This window comes from Symphalangus syndactylus, chromosome 2 (assembly GCF_028878055.3).
Source record: "Symphalangus syndactylus isolate Jambi chromosome 2, NHGRI_mSymSyn1-v2.1_pri, whole genome shotgun sequence".
Lineage (NCBI taxonomy): Eukaryota > Metazoa > Chordata > Mammalia > Primates > Hylobatidae > Symphalangus > Symphalangus syndactylus.
Window position 1 is genome coordinate 11,254,801 of NC_072424.2, and position 22,110 is coordinate 11,276,910.

Below are 22,110 nucleotides of genomic sequence, written 5' to 3' on the forward strand. Positions count from 1 at the left end.
ATGCCGTGCGGGCTTGCATGAATGCCAAGAATTATCCTGCTTATTTCAGAGCTCTCAGTATTATGCTTGTGTCTTCCGGAGAAGTTCAGGGTCACACAGGCTACCTAAATAAGTCACTAATGGGAGTCATTGAAGGCTAAGAACAAGGCAAATGGGACAGTGGATTTAAAAAACCCAATCGATTATTAGAACAGTGCTAATTCCCTGTAGCAGCTATGGGATTCCTGGGCAGGAGATCCTCAGACCAATGGGGTGTAGGTCTTGGTGGCTTGTTGGGTAAACTCACCAGCAACTACAGTGTGGCAACCCCAGCAGCGCTCTTTGCCTCTTAGATTTCCTACCCCAAACATTTAGTGTCTTGAAGTGTCCATTGGCTGGTGACAGCCTAATGATACTCTGCTATTTGGAGAAGACCAGAAATGATCATGAGAAGCTTTACTTGAGGATATCAAGCACATGATCAGGATCTGTCACCACCCAGAGTGAAACAGATTGTTCTAAGGGCCAGGCCTCCCTCAGCATTTGATGGGTGTTACCTGCAAGCTTGGGGTAGGGGGAGAGAGCAAAAGGACCCAGGCCTTAAACATGACCAGCAGGTAGTGATGAGACCCTGAGGCTTCGGGCTTTGTGACTTTACCAATTCAGAGCAAAGGCAAGAGTATGATTAAAAAAAGAAAATCCTAAGTAACACACCAACCCAAAGAGTCTAGTACCTTGCAGGAAGGGTGGCAAACCCAGTCATTTACCACCTGCCATCGGGGGGGCAGTTCCCATCATAGGGGCAGTTCCCTGTCAGCAGGGGTCCTGTTCATCCTCATTGAGAAAGGGTGGTTTCCTGGTGGTGTGAGGCCAGCTCTCCCAAGTCTCGGGCACACAGTGGTAAGAAAAGAAGCTAAAGGAACCCCCTGAGTTCAGGGGCTCTGTAAGGGTGCCGGTCACAGTGGTGTTGAAGACAAGGGAGAGAGGAAGAAAGATCTGAGGGATGGAATGAGTTAATACAGACAAAGTGTGGTACCCTGTATCAAGGTTTGCTCAACTTTACCAACAAAAATGAATAGCCAACAAGTAATGAAAGGTCATGTGCACATACACATACTTAAGAGGTAAGGACTTAGTTTCATGGACAACTGTGTTTATTGCAGGGACTCAGGGTCAGCTCCTACATGGCAGAGGTCAGCAAACTTTTCTGCAAAGGGCCAAATAGTAAATACATATTGGGAGCCAGTCTATGTCACAATGATTCAACTCTGCCATTGTATCCTGAAAGCACCCACAGACAATCTGTACGAATGGGCATACTTGTGTTCTAATAAAACTTTATTTACAAAAACAGGTGGTAGCCAGATTGGGGCCACAGGCCATAGTTTATGGACTCCTATTATATGGTTTGTAAATACAGTGACCACATTCATACAGCTAAAAATGTTCAGGCCAGAATATGGGTGCAGGCAGTCCAAGGTGTGTGACTGCCAGGCACACATGCCTATCATTCATTCACACATTTAGAAGGTTTCTGCCAAACATTACTGAAGTGATGGACACTGTGCCAGGCAATGAGGGGATGTGAGAGTCAAAGGAATTCGGGCCCAGCCTTTGAGGGGTTCACAGTTCATCAGCATTCAGGTTGTTCAAATATACGCTTAATTGTTCATCAGCCCATATAACCTGGGGTCCTGCTTTGGAACTTTGTGTGTGTATGATACACATATACCTAATATGTATGTATAATGTATATGACAGCATCTCTTGGAAACATGAAAAAGGTCTCATTCTCCCGGCAGCAGGAATAAAAAGCCATCACAGAACATGTTTGTGTGATGTGACTTGCAGTAACCTAGATATTGATGCTAGATGGGTAGAAATGGTATACTTGCTGTATCTTATGTCCTCATATTGACAAATCACTCAGAATCAGGCATTCTTCAGAGAGACCTGTCAGGGGATAAGAAATCTCTGAATTTGCTCTAATTACCAATGCCCAAACAGAATAAATACTGCATCACAATTACAGAGGAAGCATAAGGGGACTATTTAAGTTACAGAGCAAAAGAACCCACATGGAAAATTATGCACCGCTGCAGCAGCTGTGCGTAAACGCTGAGGAATCACGAAGGTGTGGGCTTAGAGTCTGATTTCCTAGCTTCCCAGGTTCCCCCCTCCAAGAGCCAAGGGGAAAGCTGGGCACAGTGAGGCGATCCCATCCCAATTTGGCTGTGCACTCTCTAGCAGGATGATTAGGTTGTTCTTGCCAAAACCTACCCACTTAATAGAGATCAAAGTCTTCCACCTGGTTAGCTGGGAATGGCCGAATTTTGAGGAGAGGAGGTGGGTGACATTAGACGATCTCTCAACAGCCTCTGCAGTCCTGAAAACGATCTTGTGGCTCTTCTCTGGAATACTGAGTGCCATGTTCCCTGGCTCTGGCCAGATGCATCACAGAAAAGCAGGGCATTGTGAGCAGCAGAGAGAAAGCAGCGCTGAGCCGAGATCAGAAGCAAAAAGGTTGTTGCTGCCAAATGCTCTCCTGTGCCTTAGCACTCCCTATTTGAATGGCATGGAAATGTCAGCACTTCATTTTCTAATATTCTTGATAAATCAGTTTCGATGTCTCTCTCCACATTTATCATAACCCAAAACTAAAATTTTAAATCATTCTAGCCAGCTGGCTGAGGTCAGCCTCCCATGCACTTAGTTCTTCCATTTTTCCAGAGTGAGATTCAGGAGAGGGGTAGGGTAGGGTGACCAGGCTCTCCACTCTGCAGGTCCTGAGATGCTGACCTTCCCTCTCCTGACCTGCGTATGCAGGCTTATTAACCCCTCTGGACCTCAGCTTTTCTCTGTAACAGACAGCTGAGAATACCTGCCTCCTGGGCTTCTCTTGGAGGTGAAATGAATTATGGACAAAGAGGATCTCAGGCCTCAGACTATGTTTGCACTCAGTAAGTTGCTCCCTTCAAGGTTACTTTGCTACTGGGAAGCAACCTTCCAAGTGCTAAGATTCAGGCAGGTGAAGCCAGGGGAGGAGCTTGAACACAGGAAGAGATTTTCTTGCATTATTTTACAGGGTGGTGTATTTTGGGGATGCGGGTGGTGGTGAGGATCGCTAAATGGAGACATCAAGCTTTGTCTTGGTGGTTTCCAGAGAAAAGGACAGGACCAGTTCATTTGGTGTCACAGGCAGGGGAGCTGATGTAGAGTCAGGAGACCTGGATTTTGTTCTAGTTCATCCTGGCCTAGCCTCTGAGCTACATTTTTTGATATGAAAGGAAGATGGTCCAAATGAGAGGAGAGGCCCCAGAGGTTCCTTTCTGCTCCAAGAATATATTCTATAGAGATGTCTGAGAACATCATAATTTCAGCCACTGCCTTATAATACTCATAAAAGTTTAGGGGAGGGAGGGAACCTCGCTGCAGATCTCCATCAATAAAAGTGTGCAATGATCCCACTGTTCTGTTTCCTTTTTTCCTCTGGACACTTCATCAATTCCTTATCTCTCCCAGTACTACAAATGCTAGAGTTGGTCTCTGTCCTGCAAGGTTGCAATCCTTTGAATTGTTTTCAGGGAAGCCATTTTCTTTTCTTTTTCTGTTGAAACTACTGGCTTTTATTTATTTGCAATAGAATATTCAAGTTCGAAACCCCAAATATAAATTATCATTTCTTTGAGATTTTGAAATGGGAAGCACATTTCATATTCTATCATTTTCTTCATTTAATTCACAGGGTCACAGCAAGCCTTTTTTACAGCTTATATTTATATAACTTTGTAAACACTACTTTTAAGTTCTTAAAAAATAAGGCTTTCCATCTCTAATATGAAAAATAAAGCAAAACATATTTGTAAGAATATAAAACACATTTCAAATTCTTGCTTTGGGCTTCATGTAGGTATCACACATACTTGAAAATGTAATTTAAATAATCTTCCTGTGCAGAATGCCAAAATAGATTTCAAATACCTCCTCAGCCTTTTAAGATGCTAGGTGAATAAAAGCCTAGCCACCGAGCCACTAGGCAATCCAGACAGCCCATTTGCAGATAAAATGAGCAATTCAATGCATGGCATGAACGTTTATGGAATTTATAGATTTGTGTTCCAGAATTTGGATTTAAAAAAAAAAATGAAATGCAAGTTCTAATTTTCAAATAATTTTAAAAACTCCATGCAATTCCTGCTAAGCTATGCAAAAATGGTTTGAGCTCTATTTCCCAATGGAGCTGAGGGAGAGTTCTAGTGAAATGAGAATCCCCATACAGAGGACCTACAGAGGTCACCTATTTTGGGCACCTGCAATGTGCCAGCCACTTGGTATTATCTTCTTTAATCCTTAAAGTAACAATCCAAGGTGGGAATGCTCTCCATGAGGAAGCTAGAGCTTGGATACGCTCAGTACCTTCTCCAAGGTCAAAAAGCTGGTGAGACATGTTAATGCCAGAATTCACATCTGGGCTGTCAGACCGGCCCACTCATCTTCTCTCTCCCCTGAAAATGGGGACCTAACATGAACTAATGAAAATGCAGGCATTTTTGGGGCCGGGCGTGGTGGCTCACGCCTGTAATCCCAGCACTTTGGGAGGCCGAGGCGGGCGGATCACGAGATCAGGAGGTCGAGACCATCCTGGCTAACATGGTGAAACCCTGTCTCTACTAAAAATACAAAAAATTAGCCAGGCTTGGTGGTGGGCACCTGTAGTCCCAGCTACTTGGGAGGCTAAGACAGGAGAATGGCATGAGCCCGGGAGGCGGAGCTTGCAGTGAGCCGAGATCGCGCCCCTGCACTCCAGCCTGGGCTACAGAGTGAGACTCCGTCTCAGAAAATAAATAAATAAATAAGAAAATGCAGGCATTTTTTAAATTTTTAAATTTTTTTGCTAATGCAAGTCTGGGTTTTTCCTTTTACTTGAAAAGGCTACAGAAGCTCCTACCCTCCCAGGCCTGGTAGGGTTCATGCCAATTCATCTTCTGGAGAAAGCATCTTTCCGGTGCTAGAGACAGCAGAGCCCCCCCGCCCCCCATTGAGGGAGTCCCATAAATAAAGTGTATTGGGAAGGATCTGTAATCATTAACAGGAATCCTCTCTGTGAGGTAATTTCAGACAAATCAAGGCCATTGATCTTTAAGTCCAGGGATCTGGGTGCCAGGATGCAACGTCTCTCCTTGAGGAAGCTGCCTGGGAAGCCAGTTCATTTGGCCATCTGTAATATCAGTGGTCCTTCAGAGGACCGTCACATGTGTGTCTGGCTCTTCCTTCCTCGTATTGTTGTCCACATCCATGTGAACAACAAACATTTGATACTGCATTGTTTGCAATGCAATATAAAACTAAACCTTAAAGATAGGCTGGAAAGAACATTCATGAAAATTGAGATCCTGGGGGAAAAAAATGATCTAAAAATGAGCATCCTTTAACCAAAAAGGTAGTGGTTTTCTCTGTCAGTATCTCATTGGTTACAGAACTAGGCTATACCCCTAGAAAAGTCTCATAACTGGACATCAAGAACTTTATAAATGATCACACCAAAATTTAAAGATTTTAGTCTTTGGCAACAAGAGCTCTGAAACATTTGTTTAAAAAGCAAATGCAAGGTCAGGCTTTTGAAACAAAGCACTAAAGCTCCAAGACGTATAAGTTCTCATTAAAAATTGCTAACTAAGCTTGATCTAAAAACACACATCAAAAGAAATTAAAGATAAAACACTCTGGATGTTTACCATCAGAACCACTGGCAAAAAGACAACATTAATGCTTTCAAATTCGAACCTCTGTGACAGTACAAGAGCTGAAGCAATATGGGAGTCCTGAAGGAACACTTGGTTTAACGCAGTATACTCACATTCTTATTTTCATTCTAGTTTGATAGCCAGTGCCACCAAAATTCATTTTCATTAATTTTCAATAAATTATAGCTTAAGCTTTATCTCTCCTCCAGGAAAATAAGTTAATCAACTCGGCCTCAGCTGGAAAAAGTTGTTTTCCTTATTAATAGCTGCTCCTGGTGCCTTCTGGGCCAATGACTTGTTTGTATCGTTGTCATCATTTTGCAACTTAGTATTTCCCTGACTGCATGAATGAAGGAAGGAAAATGTAAGCTTTGCCCTGTTTATAATATAGCCAGGCAGTCCACACACAAAATAATAATTACTAAATTACATAAATTTCCTGATATTTATGTTATGATTTTATATTATGAAAATATGATTAAAAGGCACTAAAGCTAAAAAAAAAAAAAAAGTCCTGCCTTAATAATAGTGTTCATCTCTGTATTTGTCCCTGTCCAAATCTGCATGTATTTGACAATAATAATGTCTATAAAATACTGATGCATTCCATTTTCTTCATGCATGATGGCTCTGTGAAAAAGGAAGCATACAAGTTGCTGGGACAAGGCTACAGAGAGGAGCGACAAAAACAAGGAGGCAGGGCTGGGCGCGGTGGCTCACGCCTGTAATCCCAATACTCTGGGAGGCCGAGGCAGGTGGATCACCTAAGGTCAGGAGTTTGAGACCAGCCTGGCCAACACGGTGAAACCCCATGTCTACTAAAAATACAAAAATTAGTGGGATGTGGTGGCAGGCACTTGTAATCTCAGCTGCTTGGGAGGCTGAAGAAGGAGAATCACTTGAACCTGGGAGGCAGAGTTTGCAGTGAGCCCAGATTGCGCCATTGTGCTCCAGCCTGGGCGACAGAGCAGGACTCTGTCTCAAAAACAAACAAACAAACAAACAAAAAAAGCAAGGAGGCAAATGACAGGAGAGACAAAGGGCCGAGGGAGAGAGAGAGGAGAGGGAGCCCGGCTGACCCCTGCGTCCTCTGGGATGCGGCGCGACGCCACGTAGGTTGGAATCTCCCTGCTAACTGTGATGCTTTGCCACAATCCACCAGTATTGTTACCCTTTAATTCCTGATAATGAAAACAAGCATTAAAAGCTTCCCTAACAGCCAGAGCCTCCCTAGAATTATAGTGTCACCACATCTGGGGAGCTGGGAGGCCAATAAAAGTTAATTTGTCCACACCATCGAAAGAAAGCCACTGAGTTCATTAAGGGTGTTTCTTCCTGGAACACATCCACCAGGATTGCTTCAGGGCAAAAAAAAAAAAAAAAGCCTTTTTCCGGACACGGAAGTGGGCCTGCTTTAGGTGCAACACCAAGCTATTTATTTTCTAAACTGAGTGTCGGAAGCAGAAGACGACTGACCTTTTTTCTACTTGTTTGAGGAAATTTAAAATGGGCTAATATGAATACTATTTAGACACATGCATCACAAAATTGTGAGAGTCCTATTTTTCTTTTCAGAAGCAAAAGGGTACGTTATCAGTTCACCCAAAAGGGCACTCACACAGATTCCTCATTCATTCACTCAAGCATTATTCAAAAAATATTTCTTGGTCATCTGCTCTACTTCTGGCCCTGAGGTGGGCACTGAAAGTTCGCCTGCCAGGGAACAGACAAAAACCTCTGCCCACATTGTGTTGACCTTCTCATGGAGGGAGAGGAAAGCAAAATAGCTACAGCTCATGCTATACTCCGTGGTGGAGAAGTCTCAAGCAGGGAGGGAGGGAGAGGTGGGAAGGAAACTGACTTTCACTGGGCATGAAAGGACGAGGCATTGCTGATACACCTCAAGCCCCGATCTGCAGAAGTCACCAAGCTATCAGCTAGGACTGTGAAGAGGAATAAAGACAGGTTCCCAGCCAGCAAAATGCCCAGTACCACAGGACAGAGAAAGTGCATCTGATCATCAGATTCCACGGTGGCATGGTCTGCAAGAGAGCCACAAACAAGGTGCTGGGAGTGCTGCGCTGTGGATGTGCTGCGCTGCGGATGTGCTGCGCTGCGGATGTGCTGCACTGCCTGGGAGGGAAGAGAGAAGCCGGGCCAGGACCAAGGATGGGGCTTTGCATGTGGGTTAGAACAGTCCTATGGAAGGAGTGCTACTGTTCAGAGTTATGTGACTCTGAACACATCAACAATTCCTTCATTTTGGAAACAGATGTCTTCTGGATTTTAAGTGTCTTGGGGCGAGACCTGTGTTTTATTCTTTCAAGCAACTGTTCCCCAGCACAGGCCATGCACAGAGCTGATGCACAGCAAGCACCTGATGAACTGTGACTGGCAGGCCTGGGGAGGCCGGTTCGTTATGTCGGCTCATTTGTAGCAAAGTCCGTTAAGGTCTATGATTAGAACACTAAGTAGAAATAACTAGGCTTGTTGAAAATTATCCTCACAGGTTAAATGAGACCACATGGAGTTTACATGTACAAGTGATTCTTTCAGGGTTTAACATCTCGATTCCTGGCTTTAGGGGAATGGGATGTGTGTGATTCTGAGAACTTTGCCCTACCACGGAAAAAAAGTAAGGTAAAGAGAAATGGGATGAAGACAGACCCACCTCAACTTCTGAATGAGCTGTGCTCCAAACATCATTGCTAAGTAATTTGTGTTGAGGTTGCCAGGGTAGCCTTCAAAATCCTTTAATCTATATGGTGCTTCAGCATTAGAATGCTATCAGATCTAACTATCATGTTCTTAGAGATATATTACTTCCAAGTTCTCACATGGAATGACAAAAATAGATCTCCCGTAGAGTAATCAATTGGGACACAACTGTATACAAGAAACACTACAGAACACACATGTTCATATTCAGGGAGATTTGCATGGGTGTCTAAAAAAGAAGTATTTGCCCTTCCCCAGAAAGACATTCTAGACAAACGGAGAATACTGAGAGTTAATGGGATCAGCTTTACCACCTGACATACATCTACAGGCGAAAGAGCTGGAGAAAAGAGAAACTAATCATACAGTATCAAATCGCATTAACGTTCTCGAAACCCATGAGTGGTGGTTATATTAAAGTAACCCTACCACAGACACTGCTGTCCCATCATCAACGTCCTGAGCAGAAAACATGGGAGACAGTTTTCCAGAGTTTTAGTTAACTGTCAGGAAAAAGCTGCTAAGTTTCTCTGGAACAGGGGTCAATCCAACCCCCATATACCTGAGACAAAGATACCTTCTCAATTACATTTTTCATTTGCTCCTTCATTCATCATTTCATGTATCCACAGACCTTTCTTGCCATCTCCTCTGTAACTGGCATGGCAGATACTCATTTGTTGGGCGAACAAAGAAAGATTAGCCTGCCATGACAACATGGCAAGACAGGTGTTCTGGCAGAGGAAATCGAGCAGAGGTGAGGAGAGTGGGGGAGAGCCAGCCAAAGGGTCCGTAAAGAACAGCTGATGGAGCTGCTGTGGCAGAGCTCTCAAAAGGTGGCAGCTGGGCGGCTGGAGAGGCGTCAACAGCCTTGCCAGTATGGAGGGTCACTGTGAATGTGTGCTCTTCAAATTGCAACTTCAGCTTTTACCACTAACAACTTACTTTGTCTGCTTGGAGATCCAAGGCCAGCAAGGATCTCAGAACTGCTCAGCCTAACTTTAGCAAATAGGGTGCTGGCTGACAGATGGTTTCTATCAGCTACTGGGAAAAAGGGAACAGACAAACCATCACCAAAGCCAGTACCACCTTTGACTGGTGAAGGGGTGATCTTGGGAGTTGGTTAAGAAAATCGACTTCATATTCTTTTAGCAACCATAAATTGGCTGTTCCCTCAAACTCTAGCATTTATCAGCTCAAATGCTATGACAATGTACTTGCGTTTCCATGAGTATATGGTGAAGTCTAAATCCACTTTAGCTGTAAAGAGCTGACATCTGAAATAAGTACATGTCCAAGGCATCATCTGGCAAACTCCTGGTGAGACCTTAGATTCAGAAACAAGCCAAATCTACTGCTCAGAGTGGCTCTCAAACATAGGAGGGAATCACTGAAAACAGTGCCTTTACTACTTTTTGAAACTTAATTTCTCCCAGCAATAGTGGTGGTATCATTTTATGCCTCTAATTAATGTCACTTTGAGACTATTAAGTGAAAAAGCCCTTCAAGATGCTGACATAAATGATGGCTTAGTTATCAAGAAGAGACAGCTATTGCACAAACTTGGGTAAGAATGCAGAAGAAAAAAACAGTTGTTGCATTCAGTAACAAAACTGAAGGAACAAGAGAGATCAAACTTAAGAGAATAAATTAACGGCAAAAACAATTTTCTTTGAGAGCAGAGACCATGCCTTTTTTTATTTCTGCAACAACCACCATCTCTAGCTAAGGTCCATACAGGTAAACTTAGGATACAGCCTCTGAATTGATTCAGTGTGACAATTGCCATACTCTATGTAATGAACGTTTTGAAGACCACACTTAGAAGGTCATGCCTTGATTTCAGCATTGTCCAACGTGGTGTTCCCTGACATGCTAGAAGCTCTGAGCTTGCTGGAAATTAACAAGCCATTTAAAAGAGCAGCAAATCAACAACTGGGTCACTTGCCCTCCCCTGCACTGTGTACCGAACACATCTTCCAGGGAGGGGCCCACAGCACACTGCTGAACTCTGCAACCAGACCAGGCACACACGAATGCCCCATCCAGTCACCCAGGAATGTGAGAAGAGAACTTTCCATTGAGAATTTAAATCTTAGGAAGGAAACAGTGTTGTGGGACTATGGCAGTAAAAACAGCACATTTACATCAATCCAATAACCCAATACTAGTACTGCAATTACTATTAGGTACTGTAAAATTAGTTTCCACTTGCTAACCATTCCTCTAGGAGATGCTTGTCACTTTCTTGGTCTTTGCTTCTAATGACAGCACAGTGAGAGACTTTTTTTTTTCTTTCCTGACCTTTTAACCAAACAATCCACGTTTTGTTATGATTGCCTCAGAGCTGTTAGTCCTGCCTCTCAGGCCCATCTTCAAGGTCTCGGAGACACTGAGCAGGGCTTGGATATGTGGCTGGGAAGAAAGCTTGCAGTGACCTTTCTCTGACATTTCTCAACACCCTTTCCTAACACCCAGGATCCTGCTGACTTAGATCTCCCTGAGGTGCCAGCATGAAAGAGCAGATGCCGTCCAGCCCTCCCGTGCCCTGCTCCTTGGAGTCCCTGCCGCCCAGGATGTGGCCATGGTACGGCTCTCAGGCTGAGGCCGGCAGCCACCGCTCCTCCTTTATCATTCCTGCAGCGGTATCACAAAAACGGCAGCACCAGCTCTGCCATGGGCCTGCTCTTCTTTCTTTTCAAATGTCTACCCGTGATGCCCTCTTTTGCTAATGGTCCGTAAAAGGAATAACTGAAAACACGTATACCCCAAATTGTCACCAGTTTTTAAAATAAATATACAAAGGTGCATATATTCCCTCTTTTGCTATTGGTCCAAAAAGGATTAACTGAAGACTTGCATGCCCCAAATTGTCACCACTTTTTAAAATAAATTTACAAAGGTATGTATGTGTGTGTATTTACACACAAAAAAATTCAGGTATGTTATATACTTGTAAGTATACAAGTATATATATGTATTTGTACATTTGGGAATTGCTGATAGTAACAAATGAAGAATTAGAGCCGACTATTATAAAGGTATAAGGTAGCTAGAGAAACTGGGGAACTGCATGCTGAGCTAAACCTGAGAGGTCCAGGCCATTACAGAGAGGTAGCCCTGAGGTTTCCTTTAAAGGAGTGTGCCCCGTCTAGAGCTCCACACTGTGTCTGTAAGCCAAGTTTATTTTACTTTCCTTAAAGTAGACCAAAGTCCTGTGAAGAAAGGTGGTTCACTACGAAACAGAAGTATAAATGACTCAAAAACTGGACTCCACTAAAACCACCTTGTAAAATTGGCTTGTCCAGATCCCTTCTGTTTTTAACAGCGCGTCACCTTCTCTTTCATGCACTGTTGCACAGTCTATGTTCTTAGCTTCCCTATTAACAATTCATGTCCAGGCTCCTCTAACAGGCAAGCCTACCTTGACCAAGGAGTGTTCAAAAGGCGTCAAGCAAGGAGAGGTCCAGGGTCCCCAAACTGGCCCCGGGATAAAACCCAGTTCTAGAAGGATGGGAGGCTAGAGGGTCAACAGAACAGTAAACAAAAGCACCAAAAAAAGAGAGCACCTTGGACTTTTAACACTGTATCTGGTGCTGAATGCGATGTTTTCCAAGCTATATGCATTGTTAACAGAATACAACTAACTGCCATGGGACAATAAATAGTGAATGCCACAAAATCCATATTTACAATGGACATGCTTATCATTAGCACCCAAAGGAGTTCATATGGGGAGAAAAATGAAGACTAGAACTTTTCACAATTTATACTTGTCAGGATTTTTTTCTACACTCAGTTGGAATTCGTTAAATAGATAAATGTGTTATTCCAGACTTATGAAAATATAAATATGGACCTATGACTTGGCTACATTAACATTAACTGAACGCTCAGAAGGTACCAGGTATTGTATCACACATGGAGTTACAAGCCTGTGTATAATACAGGCTCCTCAAAGCAAAAGGGAAGAGTGCTTTACAAAGGTAGCAATTTCTGCAAGACAGAAAATTTATAATTTGTGATCCAAATGTTCTTCTACTGCAGGTTTTACATCAATAACCTAAGCCTTCTCCTCTCTAAACTTCTAATGTACAAAAGATCTCCAGCCCTACTGTCACTGGAGAAGCATCTGCTCTGGCAGTTTAAAGTTTTTAGATTGTTCTTCCTTATGGCAATGGTTATAGAGAATCATTCAAAGTACTGTTTTCTGATGTGTTTCCAAGTTGAGAAGGAAAAAATAGGGAAATTCCATCACAGCACTCTGTGTTCCCTGTCCTGTAGAAATAACTTATCTGTTTCATCTCTATTTGGAGAACATATTCAGATGCTGCAGCCCAATTATTAATGTGACCATAAAATTATCAGTGAAGCCAAACCCTACAGCTTGGAAGCTTCAAGGACAATTAGATGGATTATCAAAGCAATAAGCACAATGGATTACATAGTTTTAAGCCCTCTATTGAGAACACTCTCGTGCTTAATAAAATTTTAGCAGGCATACCCTGATTGACATCAGCTGCTGGCAGCCGCCTGTGAATTAACCACATGACAAGGTCAACACTTTAAATTTTATTCACAAATTAATCTCCTGCTGACATTCATGGACTCCAAACAATTGATTCCTTTAAACAAAAGGAAGATCCTAAACAAAACTAAAACAAAACCTCACCTTCATGGTAATGAAGTCCTAAAAATAATTCTCACACATGGGAGAAACATACATATATGTAGAAACTGACAGACCACCCACTGTTTTAAACTAGCTGAAAAAAGAATGACCACAGATATATCTCCATACAAAGAAAACACAATGACTCCTTTGCTTCTTACCAACAAACGTCAGCCAAACCATGCCATTTTCTCAGGAATTGGTGAATTGGGCTTGGTTGTAAATAAAAGAAGCAAGTGAAAGGAAATTGAGTTAAAATGATGTTATAGAAGGAGAGGATTGACAGTAAAAGTCAGGAAGTGTTTCCATGTCATTCAACCACCTATAAGAAAAACTCTATAGTGGCTTCCCATTCAATTTAAAATAATGCCCAAAGGGCCTCTCATTTTATACACATGTCCTCATCTCTCCCCACTCTCACCTGCTGCATCTATTCCAGCAGCACTGGCCTTTTTTTCTGACTTGCAAACAGAGGAACATCATTCCCACTGCAGGATGTTAACACGTGATGGTCTTTGTGTTTGCAACACCCAACCCTGGATCAACAGAGGACTGACTGCTTTTTCATTATCATCCGGGTCTCACTAAAAATGTCACCTCCTTAGAGTTCATTCTAGGCCAAAATACTGCTTCACAACACTTCCTTAACACTCAGCAGTATCAAAAATTAACCGTTCGCTCATTTATGCATTCATGTTGCCCTTCTGCCACTCCCGCGCCACTGTGAGCTTTGTGAGGACAAGGACTCCATCTCATTCACAAATGTCTCCTGTAGAGCCAGAAAAATGTTTGACACTTAGTATGTACTTAATAACTATTTGCTTACTGACTGTAATGGAGGAATATGTGCTTTCTACAAAGTGATTGCAGTAAAGTCTTTTCAGGAAGGGCTTTAGAAGAGCAATTTCTCGGGCCAGGCACGGTGGCGCACGTCTGTAATCCCAGCACTTTGGGAGGCCGAGGCAGGAAGATCACTTGAGGTTGGGAGTTCAAGACCAGCCTGACCAACATGGAGAAACCTCGTCTCTACTAAAAATACAAAATTAGCCGGACATGGTGGCGTATGCCTGTAATCCCAGCTACTCTGTAGGCTGAGGCAGGAGAATCGCTTGAACCCAGGAGGCGGAGGTTGTGGTGAGCCCAGATTGTGCCCATTGCACTCCAGCTTGGGCAACAAGAGTGAAACTCAGTCTCAAAAAAAGAAAAGAAAGAAAAGAAAAGATTCAGAAAAGCAATTTCTTACTGAAGAACTCCAAGGTCCTGGAAGATTCCTCTTGTACATTTCAGGTGCCTGAAGCCTTTGTCCTCTCACTGTCAGGTTCATTGCCTATCCCAAGCTGCCAATTACGTGTGGTGCAGAACACCAGCCCCAGAGCACAAACGAGGTGACGGGGAGCATCAGAAGCCTGGGGTCTAAGAATAATGAGATCCTGGACCTGAGTGTGACTGTATGCTCCTCTGTAAGTGAGGCTAGCATAATTAGAAGGCTCAGGGCTCTAATGCAAGTGAGGCACTGGGAAACTTGGACACTGGGCAAGGAACGAGTGTTGATGTTGATGAGGCTTGATAGAGATTTGCCCTGAGGTTTAGGGCAGGAAGGTTCTATAAGCTTAGAATTCACACTTTCCTGTGAGCACAAAAAGAGAGCCTTCAGAAAACTAAATACCCCTGGTTTTGCCCACTGTAAGAACCTAAAATTTGGACATGACTAGCACATACAGACAAGTACTAGGTACTCTTTCTCCTGACTGCTGGCTTATACCCACTAGCACAACACAACAGTAGAGCAGTACCTCATCTGCAACCCAAGCCAACGGTTTAACAACACATTCGGCGTGGACCGTGCCATTGCCAGCACCTGAGCTCAAGGACGGCACCGACTTCACTGTGCAAAATGACCTTGGTCAGCACTGAGCTTAGAGCCAAGCTCCAGAAGAATTAGCTGATGGAGAAAGGCTCTAAGTCTATATAGGGCAAGAGAGAAGGGAAAAGGGTGATGTCATGATGTGGAAGAGCCTTGGCATAGGGTGGACAAATCTGGAGCCAGGTGGGAAGGTGCAGGAGGAATGCATTCTTGGGGCTTGCCATGAGGAGGAAAGGGGTAAGGACTGAAAAATCACCGTGTCTGGTGAGGAACAAGGGGAGGGGATAAGGCACAGGCTGTTCATCCCCCTCTCTCCTGACAAAGCCAATGGGAGAATGGAATGGCCTGATGTGGGATTCCAAAGGCGCCCAATGTGGGAGGTGATGATGGAAAGACGATAGAGACAGCCATACTGTAATTCCAATTCCAGTTGAAATATGATGAATCACAGAAAGTGCTTGGCAACACTTTGGAGCAGAATATGGTCACTTGATCAACAAACTGCACAGAACTGCGAGGTCATGTCTGAGTTTTGTAAGCGCACTCAGACAATCCCAGCATGTAGCAGACAATCCTTTTGTCAAATGTTGATGTAACAGAAAATATAATGAGGAAAACAAAAGTTATTTTCAATTTAAAACCCATGATGCAGAGAAGTTTACATAGCAAAGGGGATAAAAAATACTGACTAGCAGTGTTGACAGAAGACCTTCTGTGCACACTGTTACTCTGGTGAGTAGCTCTGTATATGGAAATTTGCCCCCAAAGTGTTTATAAGCCAATTCAGATGGGAGCTTTCCTCCTGCCACAAATTTAACATTCCGGTTATCATGTCTGTGCCTGGACACAAAATAATATTCAGAAAATACACATCTGCATGTTAAAAATGTCAGAGAGGAAAGGCTGGATGAAATAGGAGGAACTGTGAAAGCACAAAACACTCCCCAACTGTTCCTGGGTGGCTGGACCAAGAAATAGCCAAGGCAACTCCAGCCCGGTCCAGAAAATTCTCATCATCAATGCTTTATGTTTATACAACCTTCAACAACATACTACAGAAAAACCCCAAGGTTATTATTATTAATTTTTTAATTAGGGGGGAGAATTAGCAACCTCCCCTACAAAGGCCAAAATCTGCCTGGCCTTGGCGGTCTGACAGAACTCACCAGAGAATAAAGCCAGGGAAAGTAACTCAGAAGTTATGGCAATGGCAGTAAGACATTCTAACATAAGGCTTGGCATTTTTTTCTTTAAAGAGCCAGAGAGTAAATGTTCAGGGATTTGCAGACCAAGGGGCAAAATTGAGGATACTAGAAATAGGTCTTTTCATAAAAATTTTCACCATTTTATTGTCAAAAGTAAAAACGTTATTCATGGACACTGAAATTTGAATTTCAGATCATTTCCATGTGTCACAAATATTATATGCTTTCAATTTTTTTTTTCAAGCGCTTAAAAATGTAAAATCCATTCTTAGTTTGCTGGACAAAACCAGGCCCCGGAGGGATTTGGCCTGCAGGCTGCACTTTGCCAGTCCTGGTTCTAGCAGGACGGCCGGGGTAGAGCAAACATAAGCCATGGAGTCAGCATATGTATCCGTGGTTGGTTTTTCCTCAAAGTGTCTTTAAAACACCATAAATCTGCATTGAAACATCCCACATTCCCTGTGCTTATAACAAAATCATATTATTTACTTCATCCAGGAGCTTATGTTCACTTCTAAATTTAATTTAAATATCATCTTAGCTGTAGGTGTTGCATTGGTTTTGTACAACGAAAGCAGAGACAGGAGCAAACGGGGAAACACGCATTAATCAATTTCCATGACCATGATGAGCTTGGCATTGGGAAGGCATCTGATTTGAGGCATCTGCTCTATAAAGCCAGTGACCCCCAGCCACCGCTTGTAATGCTCTCCTGTTCTTATCTTGTAGGCTTTCATATCGGACGGGGCAAGACACAGCTAATTGTGACACATGCAGGAACAGTGCATGTATTATCTATAGGTATGTTAACGTTCTCCTCTTCCCACTTTCTTATTATGAGTGACAAATGATGTTTACCCACAAATGCAAGAACAATCTGGGGCCATGCTGGGATGATTCTATCAGACAAAAAGTGAAGGACCTTACTTGATTGTAATTCTAAGCTACCTCTAAATACCCCACCCCAAGTATAGAACCATGGGATGTAGGAGAGCTTGAACCCATTTATCTTGCAAATGTATCTTAGTGGTTTCAAGAATTGGTATAAGTTTGATGGCTTGCTCCCTTGGAATCGATAGGTGTGAGCCCTGGGCTGTGTGTTCTGGAAAGGCCGTAAAACATAGGCCCTTCAGAGGGTATAGATCAAAGGCTTGAAACCACACTGTATGTGCTAGGAATACCATGGAAAGACCTGGGCTGCTCACACCAAATACGGAATTTTATTTCCTGGGAACTCTCAAGGATGGTGCTGCTTGCCTGTCTCGAGGCAGAATCCCCGCTCCAGAGCCCCTACAGCTGTTCCTTGTGAGTTTTAATTTGAAGTTTGTTTATATGACTGACGTCAACAAGAATACAGCAGAAACTCCCAACAGGAAGAAGCTGTGCTTGGCTTTCATCAGTAATTTAGGATTTTAAGATATAGTCAAAACCTTCAGAAGGATGGCTATCCTTTTTTCTTTTCTTTTTGCAAATGTAATTTTTCACAAACAAAATATAAAAGCAGTGAGAAATGTTATAAGTTCTTTTCCTAAAGTTTAGACTGGAGAATAATTTTAGTGATCCACCAAATTATCAAAAAACAATAATCAAACCAAAACACCCTCTAAAAAGTTATTCAAAGTTACTGTCCTCTGCCTTAAAAACACAGACATGGGGAGAGCAAAGAGGCTTGAGGCTACTCAATCTTGGACCCATCAGAGTTCTCTTCTAAGGGAAAGCCTAGATCTGGCCGTCCATGCCTCCGATCCAGACAGAGCATCCCAGACAGGGCCCAGGTTCCTTAAAACAAAAGCAAAGCTGGGTCACCTGGAGACCTTGTCTGGGAGGAGGCAGAAGAAACCACAGGTAGAGATGGGCACCGACGGTCACATTAGCACATTCCTTAACCGCAGAGGTTCTCAACCAATGGGCCATTTGCAAAGTCTGGAAGGAGATGTTTTCAGCTGCCACAACTGAGGAGCTGCTGGTGGTTAGGTAGCAGGTAGAGGCCAAGAATGCTGCTGGCATCCCATGCTGCCGGCACAGGGCAACCCCCACAACCAAGAGCTATCTAGTCCCAAATGTCAATAGTGCTGAGGTTGAAAAAGCCCACCTTACTGAAACCATCCCCACCTTAGAGTGCTGTAAGAGGCACACACAAACTGGTAAGGCCTCCTGCAGCAGGAAGGGAGGAGGGGCCCCTGCAGCAGCCTGGCATGGCACGCCAAGCTGCTGACTGTCCTTGGCAATTGCCAATGAGGAGGTTAAAATGAGGCACCCATGCAGGTCTTTTCTTCAACAATTCCTCCAAATTAGAAACTCAATGATAGCAACAGATCAGAGAAGTTTGCTTAATGGGAAACTTTTCACTCCACTCACATCGCAAAAGAGAATTTTGAATCAACAACGAAGGGTTATAACACTGACATAAAATTACCCTTCACTAACATCAGCACGTTAGGAAGTGCAGAGTGTAGATGACCCGGCATATACTCAGAGTTCAGCTTCTGTTACTTTGGGAGCTAAAGCTCATACCGTCTTTAACGCAACCAAGCAACAGTGAGTCAAGACGTCCAGGGTAGCTTCAGAGAATGAGCTGTTCAGCCTAAACCTACGTTAATATTCTGTGGGTGATCGGGAAAAAAAAAATATATATACATATATATATGTATATACATATATATATACATATATATATGTATATACATATATATATACATATATATATGTATATACATATATATATACATATATACATATATATGTATATACATATATATATTCATATATATATATGAATATATATATATGAGAACACTAACGTAACTGAAATAATTTAAATGAACTTAGCTCTAAATCCAGAATTCACTCTTACAAAAAGTGTATTAAAAGTGACTGAGTAAGTCTCTGAAAGACAGAAATCTGCCTTTTCAGGAACTACTCGAGTGGTCACTGTTTTGAACTGGCTCAAACATCACTCTACATGAATCCCAATACATCAGCCACTGGTCCGCTTGCTACAAGAATTGTGAGTGACCAAGCACCACAGGAATTTGCTAAGATTTAGGAAGCCTCACTAGGTAGAGGGTGAGGCACTGTGATCGCTCTGGTTATCTCACACGAACAGGGAAAATGCATGACTACTCATCAAGAACTTTTACCACAGATGAGATTTTACAGACGGGTGATTTTGGTGGCATCTTCAGAAACTGAATAGAGATGTGACCCTTGGTAGCCCGCAGACCCGACTGTCACCCCCTTATAAATGGGAGAAGCATCCTGGAAGAGGTAGTGTTTGAGGAATAGTGGAGTTTTAGATCTTTCCTGATTTTTAAAATCACTCCCTTTGGAGTGGTCACAATGACAAAACATCCCTACAACAGCCAAACTTCTGCTACAAACAGAGGTTACCCTAGAAGGCTTTTGGTCCCAGGACAGTCTGCAGAGTAATATTTTGGCTGGACTCCTGCTGCCTCCCAAAGTCTTTTTATTTCATTGAGTCCTGTCAATGAAATAAACTAGTGTGAAACTCAAGAAATGAACTAGTACTCAAATAAAGACTGCACTATGACTACCAAGTTGAACATAGAGAGCTCATCAAATGCTGCTTCCTAAATTCCCTATCATGTTATAATGGAAATAATTAAAGTTTAACAATTACTCTTATGGTGGTTATTATGTTGGATAAGAGTTTTCTGAGGTCTGCAGGAAGAGATGATAAAGGGAGTGAAAGCTCACTTCTGGTCCATTAATTGAAAAATCAATCAATGGGGAAATCATAAAAAATTGACATGTACTTAACATGTTATTTTAATTTGAATCGCATGAATTGAAATCTCACATTTGAATGATTTCAAGTTAGGGCAGCCTTTAGAGGGGAGGCCCAGACGTTTTCCTTGAATGTGGCACCCCCACGACAGTTCCAAATTATCTGCCATGAGCCACACCAATTTTCCTGTCTTTAAACTGGAGCAAAGTCCTGTGGCAGAATCTGAGATCAGAATCCTTCTAAATCCATACTTGGCCTGTCCCTAACTTTTTCATTGAGTATTTTGTGGTACCCCACTCTTTCCAAAGCATTGAACCCACAGCAATGACTATCTTCTCATGCCTCATTGGTCTGCATGACATTCAATAATCACATCATTTCAATAGCGGGTACTAATTGTATAAACAGGTCCAGGAACAAATCTAGCATCCTCTCAGTAAGCATGAAGCTTGAGAAGTAAGGACAGAGAGTCACAGGACAAAGACAGAGAAGCCAGTTAGTTAAGGGTCCCAGCATCATGGGTGCACCACTTATATCGTGAAAGGACAGGGCCATGTGGTTAATCTAGCACATCAGCTAAGAGGGCTTATGTAATCCTATCTGACTACCAAACACTGGTATACTAGGAGGAACAGATACTTGGACTGGCTCTGGGAAGCCTCAGGTCTGTCTGATTCTGCCGTGGTGGCTGAGAGTTGCTGATACACAGCGAGAGGTAACTTCCCTCAGGGTCTCACTGAGCCAAGAGAAAGGGGAGGGTGAGCAATGGGGATGGAGCTGGATGACTTCGCAGCTTGCGTTCGGTCCTGTGAGTCAACCCCCAAATGTCAGAAGCTTAAGAATGGAGGTTTCTTCGGTAGAAAAGTGTTCAGAACCCAGTGAGTCCTTGGGCAGGAGGAATCACCTATTCAGGTGACTCAGTAGCAGTGTACATGGGTGGCCACAGCATCTCGGAAGCATAGACTCCAAGTGAGCCAGAGGGTGTCTCCAAATCTCGAAGGCTTTACAAATCTAAGTCCATGTCTTGTTCTCACACGCAAACTTACAGGCAAGTCCTCCTTGAATTCCTGCATACGAATCTGGAGAGAGACAATTCCAGCAGCAGGGGAAAGTGTAGCTCAGGTTACAGTCCTTGCGGTCAGACCAAAGCCTGGCTCTTAGTTGCAAGGGCCTGAATCCGGGAGTTCAGGGACTTTCCTGTGAGTCCCTACACCACCATTACAACCCACTTCTCCATATGCACCATGGGATGCCTGGAACACCCTGGGATTGGGTAGCTTAAAGGAATTTCAAAATAAATCTTAAAATGTCACATGACTGTGGTTGTCCCAGAGGCTTGAGAACACGTGGGGCCATCACAGCTGCCAGTGTTCACACATTGTAATTTGTCATACCCTGCTTTCTGGAAGGCCAAAATCCCTGGAGGGCAATGAATTTGACCCTGCCTGTCTTGTATTTAAACACTGCTTTTCACTCGAAACCCAATTACCCTCTCCGAGCAGCATAGCTATCCATCGTGTTTCCAGTAATGCCTGGCCCAAGGAGATGAAAAGGATACTGTGTTCAAGACCTGGCTGCCTGCGGCTTTAGCAACACAGCCCTGTAATAAATGTGTGCCTTTGCCATGGGAGGCGGTACATATTTCTCTATGAAAAATAATTCTGTCACGGAAATATAGAGGACTAGGGAAAAGCATCAAAAGGACAAAAGGTCTTGATGCAATTTCGGGGGGAGAAAGCCACCAGTATGACAAGCGAAAGGTGAGAAACATCAGCTCATGACAGCCTGCCACGTACCTGCAAGGTTAGGGCTGAGCTTCTGCCCTCTCTCTTGGGTGGGGTGTCTGTTCAGTCTCCAGGTCCTCTGGGGTTGCACTAAGGGATGGATCATCAAGGTCCCTTCCAGATCTGAAATCCCAGGAGCTGCTTTTTTACAATTTTGCAAGGGATGGAACTATGGGTTTCAAGAGACAGTGCACAGAAGTGTAAAAGTGTGGAGAGTCACAAGGCATTTCTCAGCTGCAAAACACCTCTCCCTTATTGGCAAATCTATTGACTCAGAGCTGAGTAACCTTCTTCGGCAGAGGATTGATGGGCTTCTTCCTAGACCACTGAAACCCCAAGTACCAAAAGTGATCTCTTTGACAAATTTTGAGACGGTTGACACAGCTACATCTTTTT

The 22,110-nt window shown here is 43.2% G+C and overlaps 2 protein-coding genes across 13 annotated transcripts in view; one reads left to right on the forward strand and one right to left on the reverse strand.

The window, feature by feature from the left end:
* DOCK1 (dedicator of cytokinesis 1) overlaps window positions 1-22,110 on the reverse strand; it is a 556,524-nt gene that overhangs the window by 288,865 nt on the left and 245,549 nt on the right. The window lies entirely within an intron of this gene.
* INSYN2A (inhibitory synaptic factor 2A) overlaps window positions 1-22,110 on the forward strand; it is a 60,895-nt gene that overhangs the window by 25,396 nt on the left and 13,389 nt on the right. For all 3 annotated transcript variants that reach the window (XM_055245713.2, XM_063616654.1, XM_063616658.1), the window contains one exon: window positions 16,912-16,983. In XM_055245713.2, the coding sequence (XP_055101688.2) occupies window positions 16,912-16,983 (72 nt within the window). The remainder of the gene's footprint in view (window positions 1-16,911; window positions 16,984-22,110) is intronic.